The following is a 15,981-nucleotide window of genomic DNA, read 5'->3' as shown; positions in this document are numbered from 1 at the left end:
GTTATGCTGATGAGGTGATACCGGGGGGAGTGGGTGTAATAGGCCAATCGTTAGTCAGGAATGTAGGAACAATCAGTGGGGCCACAAGGGGGGGGTCCCGCGCCCCCCCAACCTGAGAGTAGGAACCTATCATAGCTGTGTCCGGCGCCACCAGGTCTGGACATTAGGGATATATAAATGGGGCCGATACGACCAGTCAGACTTTAGTTCGCTGACGAAGCCTCTTGGATAGGAGGCGAAACGTCCGAAACCTTCACTTTTGTACAGATGACGGCTGAAGAAACCTTCTCATAGAAATAAGAAAGCGCATCCAATAATGTGTGTATATTGTGGAAACAATTGGTTATTCTGTTTGCTTCTAGTGTATAGTGATGCCGTTTTACAGTAAACAAAGGATAAATTGAAGCTTTTATGATCTTGAGGGAAATTACTTCAGCCTATATGAGTACACAGACTGTGCACATGCTCCAGGGTGGGTGGGTTTACAGATGGACAGATGGACGGATGGACGGATAGATAGATAGATAGATAGATAGATAGATAGATAGATAGATAGATAGATAGATAGATAGATAGATAGATAGATAGATAGATAGATAGATAGATAGATGGATAGGTGGGTGGATGGGTAGGAGAGATAGATAGATAGATAGATAGATAGATAGATAGATAGATAGATAGATAGATAGATAGATAGATAGATAGATAGATAGATAGATAGATAGATAGATAGATAGATAGATAGATAGATAGATAGATAGATAGATGGATGGGTAGGTGGGTGGATGGGTAGGAGGGATAGATAGATAGATAGATAGATAGATAGATAGATAGATAGATAGATAGATAGATAGATAGATAGATAGATAGATAGATAGATAGATAGATAGATGGATGGGTAGGTGGGTGGATGGGTAGGAGGGATAGATAGATAGATAGATAGATAGATAGATAGATAGATAGATAGATAGATAGATAGATAGATAGATAGATAGATAGATAGATAGATAGATAGATAGATAGATAGATAGATAGATGGGTGTGTGGGTGGATGGGTAGAGGGATAAATGTATAGAATACAAGAAATATACAAAAATAAAGATAATCAAAGCCTGTTGATTCCAAAATATTTCTATCCTAATTTAAAGAACATAATGCAATGAGATACTGTATATCGTGTTTTTTTTTTTTTTTGCTTTAGTTTGAAAATCAAGCCCTGTGTGTTCCGCTTGTCTCTCGCCACTGCACTCTATAGTTAATGTCTGCTTCACCGCAGTCATCACCTCACAATTTCTTGCTTTCGGGCTTGCTTTCACAGTTTTAGCTTTTCATGTCCCCTCTATTTCCCCAATGGACTGAGCATCCACTTCTCTCCATCTCACAGAACAAGGACAGAAGAAGGAGAAGCCATAAGAAAGAAGGCAAATAAGGGGGAAAAACAATTGTAGAAAGAAATGGTGACAACAAAAGACAACCGGGGGATTAGAGAATGTGAAATGCTGCATATGCTAAACTGTGAGCACTGTGGATAACAGCCGAGAGAAGGTTTTGTACTACATTTCAGGAGCTTATTTAGTTTCTCTATCTGTTACTATAGCAACCAATGGCAATTTCACATCACTGCCACATGCCTCGCTGACCGTAAGATAGCTACTACAAAGGTCTCGCCTACACAAAAGCAGGCACACGGAGAGACAAATACACAAAACCTCGTATGTCCTGTTTCCAACAGACATCATATACTGTACAGCAAAATTATTCATGCATGGGCGCAGATTTAATCAAGGTTTTCTTCCACATATTAAAGGTAATAACTGTAATTGACATGCAAGCATTGGTCAACTGGTTAGCACATCTACCTTGCTTATTTTTTTTAAATAATCCCAACTTTAAAAAAAAAAGGTTTACATCCCAATGATCCTATTGTGTGCAAGAACTTGACCCAAAAAAGGGTTTATTCAACACACCATTGTTTTCACTGGAATCCATGAGACATGCTAATTTAGAAAATTTATTCACACTGTTCTGTATTTCTTTTGCATGTTATTCTATACATTATTTTATTGGATAATTGTATGCATTTGCTTGATATGTTTTTGCGCCCCATTTAATTTTACCAATTTTTACAAACTGGTATCGTGGTGCATTTGCCTAATTTGTGTCCAGACTGTGTGTTCATGGTGTGAATGTGAGTGTGAATAGTTGTCTGCTTCTGTGTGGCCTATGATTGACTGGCAACCGATAAGTCTGCCTTTTTGTATTCTGACATATTCCTAAAACGTCTGAGGTTAATTGAGGTAAATTTTTGTCTTAAATATAATCAACTGTGTGAATTGACAGTAGATATGTATTAAAATGATCTTGGAAGTGACATTTTCAACTATTAGTTTAAAACACACTGTGCCTTAAAGGACAAGTTGTGTCCATCATTTGTAAAAATCACTTCAAATGACTTCTACTGAGCATATTTTACAAAGATTCCCCCGCATATAGCTATATTTTACGTTTTAAGACTCACGCTGAATATTCAGGAAGTCTAGTTTTCGAGTTAATGACGATTCCCTACGTGACGTTTACATTTGGAACGCCCCTGACCGAGAAAGCGACACACAATGCATTTTGCGGTACTTTGTTTGGTCTGAAAAGTTCGTGTTGATGGCGAAATTAGAAGGAAAACACATAAATAACGTGATGGGGAATCGTTGTGTGTTGCACCAAGACTACTATTTGATATTTGCTGACACAAATTCCCAGCAGACAAATCAGCCCATTTCCAACGGAGTGTGGGCGCCATCTTGTGCATTTTCTGGGACGCTACATTGCTGTCATTGACGGCTCGAATTGATATGGGAGGACTCCTATAATCGATTGCAAACATTTATGCTTTCCTCTTCAGAACTATTTGAATCATATTCATAACAGGATAAGTAACAACAAAGCATCTTCTCCGAATCTGAACTCCGCGGGCCCATTGTTTTGTTTCTTGAGCAAGGCAAGACGACTTGGCGTGACGTCACGAACTGGGGGCGGGACTTTCTGAAAATCCACAGTTTCGAGCTCATTTGTGGCAGATTTTGGACACTAAATTATTTTTATTGGTGTTTTGCATTTGAATAAAAATATCAGCCTGTGTGTTTTGGGTATTTTAGACGCTATAAAACGTTTTCATGATGTCAGTTCAGAAACAAAAAAAGGTGTTGGTTGTCCTTTAACAATAGTAGTTGTGACAATTGGACAATAGAGATGAATTTGTGACTAAGTTTTGCTGTCAATTAATTGCCGTTCACATAGCCCGTCACTCATCACAGCCTTATGGGCACACCAAGAAGCGAGGACCCATGAGGAATATTTCTCATTGACAGTTAAGCGTTTCACCATTTTTAGATTTTTAATTGACTCTTCGGTACATAACAAAAAATGCAACACCAGTAATATTCACTGTTTTGCAAGACTCAATCATGAATAGGTCACAAAGAAAATGTGCTTTGGCACAGCGCTATCTTAGACTGACTTGTTTCTTGTTCAATAATGTGGTAGTCAAAATCACACCAATCAAGACAGACTGTTATACTCTGCTCTGTTTGTGGTTCAGGTTTGTCCTGAGCTGTTCCTGTCGTTGCTCTCGGATAATTCGCCTAGCTCATTAGGGCAAATATAGCGATTTGCCCTAACACTCGCAACTCAGGTTTCAAGTGTTCTATATCTTGACGATCTTGACTTCGTTTCGTAGCACTCCTGTTGACGTTTTATATTCTCGGTTGATATTTCTTTATTTATTTATTTAGGGCGGCCCGGTAGTCGAGTGGTTAGCACACCGGCTTCACAGTGCAGAGGTCGCCGGTTCGCATCCCGGTCCGGCCTCCCTGTGTGGAGTTTGCATGTTCTCCCCGGACCCGCGTGGGTTTTCTCCAGGTCCTCCGGTTTCCTCCCACACTCCAAAAACATGCATGGCAGGCAGATTGACCGCTCCAAATTGTCCCTGGGTGTGAGTGTGAGAGTGACTGTTGTATGTCTTTGTGTGCCCTGCGATTGGCTGGCAACCAATTCAGGGTGTCCCCCGCCTCGTGCCCGAAGACAGCTGAGATAGGCTCCAGCAACCCCCGCGACCCTAATGAGGAATAAGCGGTACGGAAAATGAGATGAGATCAGGATCAGAATCAGAATCATCTTTATTGCGAAGTATGTAGGACACACAAGGAATTTGTTTCCGGTAGAACACGCTGCACTAGTATCGTTGTCAAAAAAAACTGCTAAGTGGCACTATACAGTTCCATTTTGGCTACTGTTGAAATTTATTTATTTATTTATTTATTTATTTGGGATGTTTCATTTTCATTTCTCATAATTGGCCTCCCATAATTAGCCTTCTTTGTCTTTTTATGGGGACGCCCGAGTGGTTAGTACGCCTATTTCACAGTGCAGAGGTCATGAGTTCATTGAGTTCATATCCCGCCCTGGGATAGGCTCCTAGCGCAACCCTAATGAGGATAAAGCGGTCTGGAAAATGGTTGAATGAATGGCTTTTTATGACAACTGACTTTTCGTTGTTTATTCACCCTTTTCTTTTGCAAGCCACGTATGCTTCTCTCTAGTTCTACTTGCACTGTTATTTCTCGGGAACTTCGTTTCTGGAATAAAACCTTTTGCGTTAAATCTTTACTTATTTCTACATTTGCGGGATCAACTTTACCACAGAGGTAACCTGAACTTCACAACGACACTGTCAAGACAAGAATATTCACACCAAAAATAGACCAAGATTTCTGAAGGTTGAGACAGAGACAATACCAAGACTGTTTATATCAAAGAAAAAACGCAGAACAAAAAACAAAATAACCACATACCAGTACTTTTTTCATTAAGTTTGCAATGAAAACTAAATCTGGTCTTAGTTTTTAAATGGTCAGCATACAATGTGAGTATATCAGTTTATATCTTGATGATTTCAGTATTTGCGTTTGGTGTACCGTGAGATGAACTCAGCTAGTGTTATGGAATGCTGCACAACAGTATCCCCCCTCAACCCATTTCTGTCAGCACTCTGTCTTACCTCTACCCAGTTCCCATCCACTTCATGGAAGAGAACGCAGAACGGATCCGACTTGGAGGCTACATCACGATCCAGAAGATTGGTGGCAGTAACAGAAAGCTCCACCCGCGTAACACAGTGTTGAGGTCCTACACCACGTGTCTGGCCATCAATGGCGGAGCTCAGGGTGTCGGCCATGATCCAATGTTACAAATCGTTACCCTGAAGATGAGAAGAAGAAATAGTCGTTGTAATGTAGGGAATGATGTATGAATTTAAAATAGAAGTGTCTATTATTACATTAATTGCGATTAAACAATTAATTACAGCCCATTTGGTGCATTTTTTGCATTAATCTCAATATTATTCTCTGCTTTTATTACTTCTGTAAGTGGGTTGCCTTTTCTAATAGCATGTTTTATGTGATGGTTTCCTATGTTCGAGTTGTTGAGGGTGCGGAAACAACTATCAGTTACAGCCGGAAGTGGGCATTGATTGGCAGCTATTATATTGGGGCTTGTTTAGCCGAAGTTGAGAGTCTTGCAATGGAGTTGGGCGACCTTAGTAAGCAGCGATGAGGAATGAAGAGGTGAAAATGCAGCAGGATGTGACATTTTGGCAATCGTTCATCTTTAATGCTAAACAGCTAAAAACGTTGTCATAAGATGTCAACCCTTTTTCTGTACATTTCCAATCAAAAATTTTCCATTCAACATTGTTTTTTTCTCCCCCTCAAAAAAATCAGAAGCATTCGATGAACTATTGATGAACCAGTGTTCTGAAATAACTCACAGTGAGTGAAGAGAATAGTTGGAGTGTTTGTTGTGTTTTCCTTTCCATATGATCAGGAGATGGTTTATCAACAACAAATTACAGTGTATCCAGGCAAATGTGCTTAATATCTCCGAAATCATTCATTTTCAGAAGACCTAAAAATGTCACATTTGTTCAATCATGAACTTTTTTTTCATCATCAAAGATGGGGAGGTGGGTCGTCCTTAGTTTTTGAACATAAGAGGATTTTCAATTCATTGGCAGCAGGCCAATTCCTGGAATTTCATTACTTTCATTCCTTTCATCACTTTGCTGCTGTGAAATGTAAATTTCTCCACTGTGAGACTAATAAAGGCATATCCAATCCAATCCAGGCATGTTTATCCATTGGTGTTTTTACTTTTGTGGCGACCACATAACTTGGGGAAACAACATGTGCCGCTGCCTGTGAAACAGATCACGATCACTTAGCTAAAAGGCACCCCGTTGTCTAATAAGTGTATTTGAAGGGATGTGAAAAACTCCAGTTGTCATTTGTTAGAAGCCAAAAGGGAACACTTGTCAAACGTTATTCATTATCAAACCTTATTAAACTGATTCTGAAACTACTGATTCTGTCCTTGGAACCAATCAAGCTATTTGCACAGACATTTCTCCTAAAATGTGGAACAGTTTTCTGCAATTTTCAAACACCACAGTGAACCTCTTTCTGTACAAGTTACTTTTTCTCTGGTGATAAATTCCATTGAAGCAGCTTGCTTTTCAGGAATGTGCTTCAGCAAATAAAGGCATCAGGCTCCCTTGACGACTGGGTTCCGCCCCACTTCTTTCAGGTGCGTTTTTGAAGTTCTGGTGAATAGGTTTCAGCCTTGATAAATTGAAGTTGATCTTCTGGTGTAAACCCTCAACATTTTAAACATGAATGTAGTGTAACCACTGTTTTAGATACATGGCTTTAATCAAGGAAGGCTGTCTAATTTTACATCCATTTCCAACATGCCTTTTATTTCTAAAATTCTGGAAAAAGTGTTGCACACTCGGTGAAAGTCGACCAACGCATTGCACACTACAGGAAGGTTTGATCTTCGCACACAGTGAAACTTCTCTACAACAAAACCTACATGTCCAAAAATAATCCCAAGTGTGAAAAAAATTCAAAGTCATTCCCTGTTTTCTGCTTCCCTCTACAATGAAAAGTAGCTCTGTTGTATAATACAAAATCATTTTCTTCACCGTTGCCTCGCAATGACGTTGACTACAATGAAAACAAGCCTTCTGCAAAGGTCGAATCCAACCTCAGACTGTCATAGCGACTCCTACTGCTTAGCTAGGAAATACCGCAATACAGCAAAACCACCGCACTTGGTTCATGCAGTAGTCAGGGAAGTACTATTTGTTATTGTGAGCATGGGTCTGTGTAAGCTTTCAGTCGTACAGGAGTGGTCCATCGATGAAAAGGTTTCTTTAGCCGTCATCTGTACTTCTTTGAAGGTGTCGGACGTTTCGCTTCCTATCCAAGAAACTTCGTCAGCAAACTAAAGTCTTAATGGTAGTGTAGTAGTGTATATATATATATATATATATATATATATATATATATATATATATATATATATATATATATATATATATATATATATAGGGCCGCATGAAGTAATCCTCTGCTCCCCCCTACCTGAGAGCAGGGACCTATCATAGCAAAGTCCGGCACCGCCACGTCTGGACAGTATATATATATACACAGTAAAGTCTCGTTATATCGATATCGGATATATCGATAGTCCCGGTTATATTGATACTATTTCTATGCACGCACGGAGAAAATTACATGCAAACAGGGTCGGATATATCGATAGTCCCGGTTATATCGATATTTTTTCGGACTCCCTTGAATATCGATATAACGAGACTTTATATATATATATATATATATATATATATATATATATATATATATATATATATATATATATATATATATATATATATATATATATATATATATATATATAAGAAGGGCTGAGAAGGGCGCATTAAAATATCAGCCCTTCTCAGTAGTGCCAAACTACCTCCGTCCAACATAACATTAGAAGAGAGAAAGGCGTTAACTACTCTACAAAAAGACCAAAATATTACTATTTTCCCAGCGGACAAGGGCAGTTGCACAGTGCTTCTCAACACATTGGATTATGAACACAAAATAAATAGGTTAATCAGTGATTCTAACACTTGTGAGCAACTAAAAAGGGACCCTTCCAATAGATACAAGAAAGAAATGATAGACTGTCTCCAAAAGTTAGAGAAAGGAAAACATAGACAAACAGATGTATTTTAGATTATACCCGGGAGAGGCCACGCCATGCATCTATGGCCTGCCAAAAATACATAAACAAGGGTTCTCCCTCAGACCCATTGTTTGTAGCATTGACTCCTCTACATACAATGTAGCCAAATATTTAAAAACTATCTTAGCTCCGTTGGTTGGTAACACAGAATATCACGTAGAGAACACCACAGGGTTTGTAGAGAGGATCAAAGACCTCATATTGGAACCTGAGGAAACTTTGGCATCATACGATGTGACTTCTCTCTTTACATCTGTCCCAACCCCAGCAGCAGTCTCAGTGGTGAGAACGAGACTGCTGGCGGACGTTTCTCTGCATGAAAGAACCAAACTTAAAGCGGATCACATCTGCCAATTATTGTAAATCTGCCTTAATACTACGTATTTTCAATTTCGGGAGAAATTTTATAAACAAATTCATGGTTGTGCTATGGGCTCACCAGTTTCATCCATCGTGGCTAATCTGTACATGGAAGAGATGGAGAAACAGGCCCTCACATCCTTCCCGGGGACAAAACCTCGACACTGGTTTAGATATGTGGACGATACTTTTGTCATAATTAAAAAACAAGAAATTCAATCCTTCACAGATCACCTCAACTCTGTAGACATCAACATTAAATTTACTCGTGAGGACATTAAAGAGAACCAACTAGCCTTCTTGGATTGTAAACTAATTATAAAAGAGGACAGAGCGCTAAAAACAGAAGTCTTTAGGAAGGCTACGCACACTGACCAATACTTACTTTTTGACTCTAACCACCCTTTACAACACAAACTAGGAGTTATCAGAACCCTCCAGCATAGGGCTAAACTAATACCAACTAGCATTGAAGGTAGAGAAAAGGAGTCAAAACATATCAGGAGAGCACTCACTAACTGTGGGTACCCTCAGTGGTCATTCAACAAATGTCAGAAAGAAAGAATAGGGTATGAAACAAAAAATTCTCAAGATACAAAAAGGAGAGGAGGAGCAGTACCTTACATTTGAAGCTTACTGCATTCCGAAACGCAATGTGACATTTGAAAGGCACAGATTCTTCACATGTGTACATGTTGGAGAAACTATTGACCGATATGCAAATGAGCTGACAAACAGATCAAAGACATTTGAGTTCGGTGGATTAACAGAATCACTGATCAAAGACAGAATAGTGTGTGACATTACAGACAATAAACTGAGAGAAAGGCTACTCAGAGAATCAGATCTGGACCTGGAAAAAGCCTTAGCACTGTGTAGAGCCACTGAGACTGTTAAATCACAGGCTAAAGAGTTGCTAAATGTGGCTAGCTGCGATGTGGATGCAGTGGAAAGAAATGCACACAGATTCAGCAAAAACAAGACTGCTGATATGAAAGCAAGAGTGAGACAACCCAACAAAAATAGGATATTCAAACAAAAATGTTGTACTTGGTGTGGTACGCAACATCCCCCAAAGCAGTGTCCAGCATATGGGAAAATATGTAAAAATTGCGACAAAGCAAATCACTTTGCTCGTTGCTCATTGTGCAACGGTTTAATGGGATGATCACATTCATGGGAAAATTCATACCCAACCTGTCAGAAAAGATGGCCCCACATAGACAACTAACTGAGAAGAAGATAGAATGGCATTGGAATCATGAGCATGAAAGAGCACTCGAAGGCTAAACTGGATGAAGAAGTCGAAGCTTACGTACACATGAACACCAGTGCATTGCCATTTGCAGATGCAAAGATGGAGATTATACGGATGGAAACAAACAAAGATGAGACACTGAATCAATTGAAAACAATCATCAAAAATGGATGGCCTGAAGTGAAACAAAATTGCTCACCAGACGCAGCAGAATATTGGAACTACAGGATGGAGTTATCTGTAGTGGACGACATCATATACAAAGGCAGTAAGATTGTCATTCCAAAGACTTTGGGAAGTGAAATGCTCAAAAAGATTCATGAAGGACATCTGGGAATTGAAAAGTGCAAGAAAAGAGCACGACAACTGATGTTCTGGCCTAGAATGAATCAAGACAACACAGATCAAGCGTTGAGATGTACAATTTGCTTCAAATATCAAGCAAATCAACCGGCAGAACCACTACACCCACACCAAGCACCAGAAAGACCATACCAGAAGGTGGGCCCTGACCTGTTTTCGTGTCAAGGTAAAGATTATCTTTTGGTCACAGACTACTACTCCTTGTATCCAGAGGTTTGCAGACTGCAAGCTACAACAGCAGATGCAGTGATAACATGCATGAAGGCCATATTTGCTAGAAACGGGATTGCAAACCAAGTGTTTTCTGATAACGGTCCACAATTCGCCAATGAGAAGTTCAGAAAATTTGCAAAGCAGTGGGACTTTAAACACATAACCTCAAGTCCACATTATCCACAATCCAATGGATTGGTGGAAAGTTCTGTCAAGATGTACAAAGCAACAGACAGTGGAATGGATTTCTACTAGAGCTTGCTGGTGTATAACACAACGCCGCTCGAGTGTGGTATGTCCCCGGCCCACCTACTCATGGGACGCGTGCTGAGATCCAACTTACCCATCCCAGAAAACCTGCTAAAGACAAAGGAAGGGGAGAAAATGAGGAAGATCAAAGAACAACAGAAACAAAAAAAAAGTTCTACCATGACCGAGGAACACGGAACCTACCTGAACTACACACCGGTACAAAGACAAAACAGACACATGGTCACAGAAAGGGACTGTTCTGCGTCAGGTCCAACCAAGGTCATACAACATTCAGACAGAGGAAGGTGCTGTTTTAAGAAGAAAACGCCGAGATCTTCTCAAAGAACCAACCATAGCAAATCAACGAACAGAGACTATAACAGACTGTTTTAACCCCTCTAATTCCAGGACATGCTATCCGCAAATCCTCAAGGAAAGTGAAACCACCTGAGAGACTGATTGAAACCATTTAACATGTTTTTCTAAGTGATCATGTGGTGAAAAAAATGATTGCATGTTTCATGTGAATGTTTCATTTATTATTGCAAAATTTTGAAAGACTTTATTCAACTTTAAATTTGCTAATTACCGACATGATCAAATTCACTACATTTGTTAAAAGTAAAGAATTCAATTAAGAAAAGGAGATGTAATGACATGAGCAAATCGTATTTGCATGTTCTACTAGTGATGCCTGGCTATAAACCAAAGGAGCATGCACGCTGCTGCAAGTCAGTCTGATGACAGCCTACGGGAGCCACACATGTCAATTGCCTTCTCCCTCCAACCAACAAAGCCGTCCTAATAAAGAACCTCAACTCTATCCATAAGTTGTATCATTTATCGAACCCGCTTACACAAAGCAACACACCGTTCGGGCCAGCTTTCGGGTTGCTAAGCTGATAGCAAGCAGCGGTAAGCCTTTCACGGATGGAGAGTTTTTTAAGAAATGTACGGATGCTGTCGCGGAGTAGTTGTGTCCCGAGAAGAAAGTTGCATATAATGCCGTAGGTCTGTCGGCGAGTACAATCACCAGACGCGGTGAAGAAATCGGGATGAATGTATATGCCCAGCTGCAGCAGAAGACGAAAGACTTTGACTTTTTTCATTAGCACTGGATGAGAGCTTCGGACGTGCAAGACACAGCGCAACTGCTCATTTTTATTCGTGGAGTTAGCGCAAACTTTGAGATATGCGAGGAGCTGGCAGCCCTCCAAAGTCTCAAAGGGACTACAACGGGAGAGGATATTTTTGACCAAGTGTACCAAACCATGGAGAAGTTCGACCTGAGTTACAGAACTGTGATGGTCTGAAAGACGCCTTCAAGCCCAACAGTCTCATTGACTTCTATGCCGCCCTCCCAAACGACACATATCCAAACTTCAAAAAACACGCAATGAAAATGTCCACAATTTTTGGCAGCACGTATATCTGCGAGAAAAGCTTTTCTGGCATGTGTGTGTGTGTGTGCATACGCGTGGGTCCATGTATGCATGCATGTGTGTGCGTGCCTGTGTGTGTGTGTGTGTGTGTGTGTGTGTGTGTGTGTGTGTGTGTGTGTGTGTGTGTGTGTGTGTGTACATGGGGACACAAGCCAGTGTCTTGTTGTGCCAGTCCCAAGCCTGGATAAATAATGATAATAATAAGAATAATAAGTGTTAGAACTAGTTACCATATTTTACGGATTATAAATCGCAGTTTTTTTCAGTTTGGTCGGGGGTGCGACTTATAAATCGGAGCGACTTATATATGCTTTTTTTTATTACTGTATATCATTTCACATGTTATTTTCACATTAAACCGCAAGAGCGCAGAGAAGAGGAAGTGGCGCCTTGTCTACCTGCCGAGTTGGGGGAGTTATTTAAAAGTGACACAGAGGATGAAGATTTCCTTGGATTTGGTGATTTGGAGTAAAACCTGATATTTTGGTAAACTTGTTAGCATGTTCTTTGTGCTAGAGCAGGCAACTTTATGGTCGGGCCGGAAACTTTTCAGAGTTGTCTGCCCGCGTGACACTGGTTATAGATGTTTGTTATTGAGAGCCATCAGAAATTTCTTCTTCAACTACCCACTATCAAACTACCAGAACATTCACATTTACTATAAAAACAAACAGCAATGGCCCTGAACGAATAAGTGAAATAATGTACAATAAACAGGTTTCTTTATTGAGATGCAACAATAATTCTCATGTTGCCCTTGTTGAAAGTGAGTTTGATATTTCTGAATTGTGATTAACCATATACGGGAAATGTGTGGTACACGTTAGAAAAACATGAGACACAATAAAATGACACAGCTGTAATTAGGGGGTATTCCGTGACTTTAAGATCAGTCATTGAAACTTAATTTCACCAAGTGCAGTATTTTTTTTCCTTCCAGAAGGATATACAATATCATTGCGAAAATTCAAATATGACATGTTGTCTGTCCATCCAGGCTAAATTGTTTATGAAAAAATGCCTTCGGAGCAAAAGCACACACCAGATGTGGCCACACAGCATGAACCAATTGGAGGTCACTGAAGCCCTCTCGAAACTGAAACACATCATGGTCAAGCTCTAGACTCGAAAATTGCCAAAGCAACATCTCGACATTGTAAAATCAGACCCATTTCGCATATGATTAGAAAACAATGGTTTATTTCAAATTCATTTCTCCCCTATTATTTGATGCAGCTTATAGACAACACCTCATCTCCATAAGAGTGGATTTGCTCATATAACGGCATGCCAAAAGGAGGATGCTGTTTGTTGCTAAGATACACAATGTGTCATAACCACCATGATTCTTCATATGCTTCTGTTGATGGACAAAGTAGACACAGAGATAAAATCCACCTTTCAGAAAACACCTGCTGCACCCCTGTGCCAAAGGAGAGTGAGGGGTTAGCTGCTCCACAATACATAATAAACATTGTCATTTAAATGGACACAGAGCGATGGAAACACTTTATTGTGAATTTTATTGGCCATTTAAGATACTCAAAACTAGAAGCAACAATCAAGATAAACAAAAACAGAAAATAAACTGTAATTTTTATATCCACTAAATTAAATTGCTGTCACATTGTTTCTTCTGGGTGCAAGAACAGAAATGAACACCCACTGTAGTCCTACAATACGTAGCAACATCCACATTATACTATATGTAGAAGGCAAATCTCGTCTTCTTCCTGCTGAGAAGCTGCACCTGCAGTCAAACATCTCATCTAAGTCACCTTGCATGCCCTCATTTAGAGTGCAGGAACAATGACAGCACGCCCAAGAGGAAGGGTTGGGTAAGGCTTGCAACAACTCAATAGGAATTTTGCTCCTCACCCTCAAATTCATAGCAGATGCTGTGTGCCATGTTCAATTGGTCGTCAACAAATATTCAACACAAATACGGATTTTAAGACAAGACCCACGTGTTGACACTTCATATGCATGCTTCCTTAAATTTAAACATTTCAGGTTTTCTGTATGATGCTCATTTTCTCATATCTAAGACCTTTATACATTCCTTCATCCATCAAAAGCACCACAAGCTCCTCGATAAATCTTACCTTAGTTAAAAAAAAGAGACGTCCAACTTCTCCACGCTTTTCTTTAGTTGCCGCACATGAAAATAAAGGTCATTTTTAACGTTCATTAAGCTGTTTTTGAAACCGAAGTCTCAAAAAGCATGTTTATCCTCAGAACCCTGGAAAGCGCAGATACAAATTAATTCATTCTTGGTAGGGAAGGCGCGCTCTTTTCCACCAGTCACAGCGAGCTGAACCAAGTTAAAGGAAAACATACCTCGTTTAACAGGAAGTCCGTCGATGTGACTCAACAAAATAATACTGTTTCCGTTTTTAAACGCTAATGACAGAAACCGTACACCTTTTCGAGAAAAAAAAACAGATGGCGAAACAATCGGTTGTTGATATTTTTAAAGAACAAATAAGCTTTGTAATAAAGATTAATTGACATACAAAAAGGCAGAAAAACGATCAAACACACATTTATTCAAATGTAGAGAACCAAGTCCAAGGGGAAAAAAGTTGCATGTGGTAACAGTCGTTATACAATCGTTATGAAATATATAATTAGCAGCAAAGTATGACACACACTCACACGCGCGCGCACACACGCACGCACACGCTCGTGAACACGAGCACACCCACGCACGCACACAATCTTCTTCTTTTCCTTTCGGCTTTTCCCTTCAGGGGTCGCCACAGCGAATCAATGTCCTCCATCGATCCCGGTTTTGTGCATCCTCTTCTCTCACACCAGCTACCTTCATGTCCTCTTTGACCACATCCATAAACCTCCTCTTTGGTCTTCCGAATAATAATAATAATAATAATAATAATAATAATAATAATAATAATAATAATAATAATAATAATAATAATAATTGTTATTATTATTATTATTATTATTATTATTATTATTATTATTATTATTTATTTGTTTGTTTATAGAGACTCAGTTATTCACGAAAGAATTTCTGTACTGCATCTAATTTCCACATTTGGACAATGGTGTCGTTGCCAATAAATCTTTTCATATCACACTGAATATTTACTGTTCAAGCAAACCGTTACGCACTCTCATACCGCAAGCAGAAAACCATGTTCAGTAATAGCCTCCTCTATTGGTGAATTGGGAGTCATGCAACTTAAAAATCTACTGCCTCGGCCAGTTCGGCGAAAAGTCTAAGCCACATGAATGAATGGTGATTAATTTCCACATTTTAAAATCCCCTTTATTTCCCAATTTCATATCTGATGACATGTACAATTGGGCTTCTTCTTCTGCATAATAACAGACACTTATTAAGGCAGAAAAACACATACAAGTCACACATCCATACATCCATTTTCCGTACCGCTTATTCCTCATTAGGGTCGCTGGGGCCTATTTCAACTGTCTTCGGACACGAGGCGGGGGACACCCTGCATTGGTTGCCAGCCAATCGCAGGGCACACAAAGCCGTACAACAGTCACACTCACACCGAGGGACAATTTGGAGTGGTCAATCTGCCTGCCATGCATGTTTCTGGAGTGTGGGAGGAAACCGGAGGACCCGCAGCGGGACGCGAACCGGCGACCTCTGCACTGTGAAACCGGTGTGCTAAACACTCGACTACCGCGCACACTATGAAAAGACAATGTAGATTCCACTTTAGTTTGTATAAAAAATGTCTGAAACCTTAGGGCTGGGAAAGGAAATGAGTGACTTTGAAAAAATATCAAACAAAAACCTGATTTCAGTGAGGCATTTACAGCATGTCAACAGGATGTCGAAGTGTGTTAAAAATGAAATAAACATTTGCTATCGAATACCTCATTTCTGACCTAATCAGTTCACTCCCGAAATATACTTTACAGTTTAGCACGATGCAATGTTGTTCG

At 39.7% G+C, this 15,981-nt stretch overlaps 1 protein-coding gene across 1 annotated transcript in view; it reads right to left on the bottom strand.

Annotated features, from left to right (window-relative positions):
• The window catches only part of cpne2 (copine 2), a 63,989-nt gene extending 49,644 nt beyond the window's left edge, over nucleotides 1–14,345 (bottom strand). Inside the window, exons 1-2 of the mRNA XM_088997465.1 lie at nucleotides 14,142–14,345; nucleotides 5,051–5,251 (exon numbers count right to left, since the gene is read on the bottom strand). Coding sequence (XP_088853591.1) covers nucleotides 5,051–5,227 — 177 coding nt within the window. The 5' untranslated portion in view covers nucleotides 5,228–5,251; nucleotides 14,142–14,345. The remainder of the gene's footprint in view (nucleotides 1–5,050; nucleotides 5,252–14,141) is intronic.
• Between the last annotated feature and the right edge of the window lie 1,636 nt (nucleotides 14,346–15,981).

Source organism: Hippocampus bargibanti, linkage group LG05 (genome assembly GCF_051943395.1).
Source record: "Hippocampus bargibanti isolate YZ-2025 linkage group LG05, ASM5194339v1, whole genome shotgun sequence".
Lineage (NCBI taxonomy): Eukaryota > Metazoa > Chordata > Actinopteri > Syngnathiformes > Syngnathidae > Hippocampus > Hippocampus bargibanti.
Note: the sequence above shows the minus strand (reverse complement) of the source record. Positions and strands in the feature narration are given on the sequence as shown.